The sequence below is a fragment of the Octopus bimaculoides genome, chromosome 24 (genome assembly GCF_001194135.2).
Source record: "Octopus bimaculoides isolate UCB-OBI-ISO-001 chromosome 24, ASM119413v2, whole genome shotgun sequence".
In the NCBI taxonomy this organism is placed as follows: domain Eukaryota; kingdom Metazoa; phylum Mollusca; class Cephalopoda; order Octopoda; family Octopodidae; genus Octopus; species Octopus bimaculoides.
The window spans coordinates 2568497-2569669 of NC_069004.1; the positions used below are offsets into that span (position 1 = coordinate 2568497).

Below are 1173 nucleotides of genomic sequence, written 5' to 3' on the forward strand. Positions count from 1 at the left end.
TGAAAAGGAAAGATGACTACGAGAATCAGGATTTTATCGAGTTTGACATGGCATTCGGAAAGAGTGAGCATCAAAGTATAAACACGAAGGGTCAGCTGACAAACTATGTTTCTATGTATTTGCAAGTCTTTCGTTCTGTTATGGACAAGGTAGGGAAATGCTGAGCTGGTGACGCCTACTCAGGCACAAATACTCGATGGTAATATCTCCACTTCTCTGGTTAAAAAGCTAGCTGGGAAATATTATTAAGCAATAGTATTGATATTCACGTCGGCCACATTACCACATGATCCAGTTTCTTGTGATCTTGCCCATTCTTGGATTTCTCCTCTTGCCATTATTGCAAAGATTATTGCTCCAGATACACATATAGCAGCACATAATGCAAACACGATCTGCCATTCCTCTTGTGTATCGTTTGGGGTGAGAGCCTTTGCAGATAAGGAACTAATGCTGCCCGATGCTGCAGCAAAAGTGTTCGCAATTCCAAATATAATACCAACATAACTCGGGGCAATGTCATTGCTATTAACGAGGGCTACACCACTGGTAAGTGATATTGCTATACCACTGAGAAACAAAAACGAAGTTATTAAAATGGTATGGTCACATCTAAGAAATCCTATGGCAGCCAACAGACCTGCTGGAATAATCATAGAAAAGGTTTCGAATAGGACTCTAACAGAACGAGTAGACAGATATTTCTTTGAATGTACAAAATCTGCAAGTTTTCCACATAGAGGTAGACCAATCATTAGACCAAACGAAGGAGCAGACGACATTAAACCACTGGATATTATATTAATGCTTAAGGTGTGTTTCATATATAGAGGTAGCAACACCTGAAAAATGGACCCCATCCAGTCAAAAACGAACAAACTGAAAATAATGGCCCAAACTGCAGGTGAAGAAAGCAGCCGTTTCCAAGGTACATTTTTAACAACATTCTCACTTATTGTAGTTCTGTTTATGTAAGAACGTTCTTCTTCGCTGATAGTGGATTATCATAAACCACATAAAACCACAAACAACTAAACAGGAACGATAATCCACCAAATATATAAAATATGGAACCCCATCCATTATCAAATCCATATACACAGAGGTAACCTGCTGTTGAAAGACCTAAATATTACCTAGAAATTGACCAGCAAATGTAAACCCAATCAGTAC

The 1173-nt window shown here is 38.7% G+C and overlaps 1 protein-coding gene across 1 annotated transcript; it reads right to left on the reverse strand.

The window, feature by feature from the left end:
• Nucleotides 1–245: 245 nt before the first annotated feature.
• On the reverse strand, nucleotides 246–782 carry LOC106881431 (sialin-like). Its single transcript, XM_052976498.1, has one exon. The coding sequence runs from the start codon at nucleotides 780–782 to the stop codon at nucleotides 246–248; it is 537 nt and encodes a 178-aa protein (XP_052832458.1).
• Nucleotides 783–1173: the final 391 nt, after the last annotated feature.

Bases quoted from the DNA above. Each gene is read 5' to 3' on its own strand.
- LOC106881431 (XM_052976498.1), bottom strand. From the start codon at position 782: ATGTCGTCTGCTCCTTCGTTTGGTCTAATGATTGGTCTACCTCTATGT.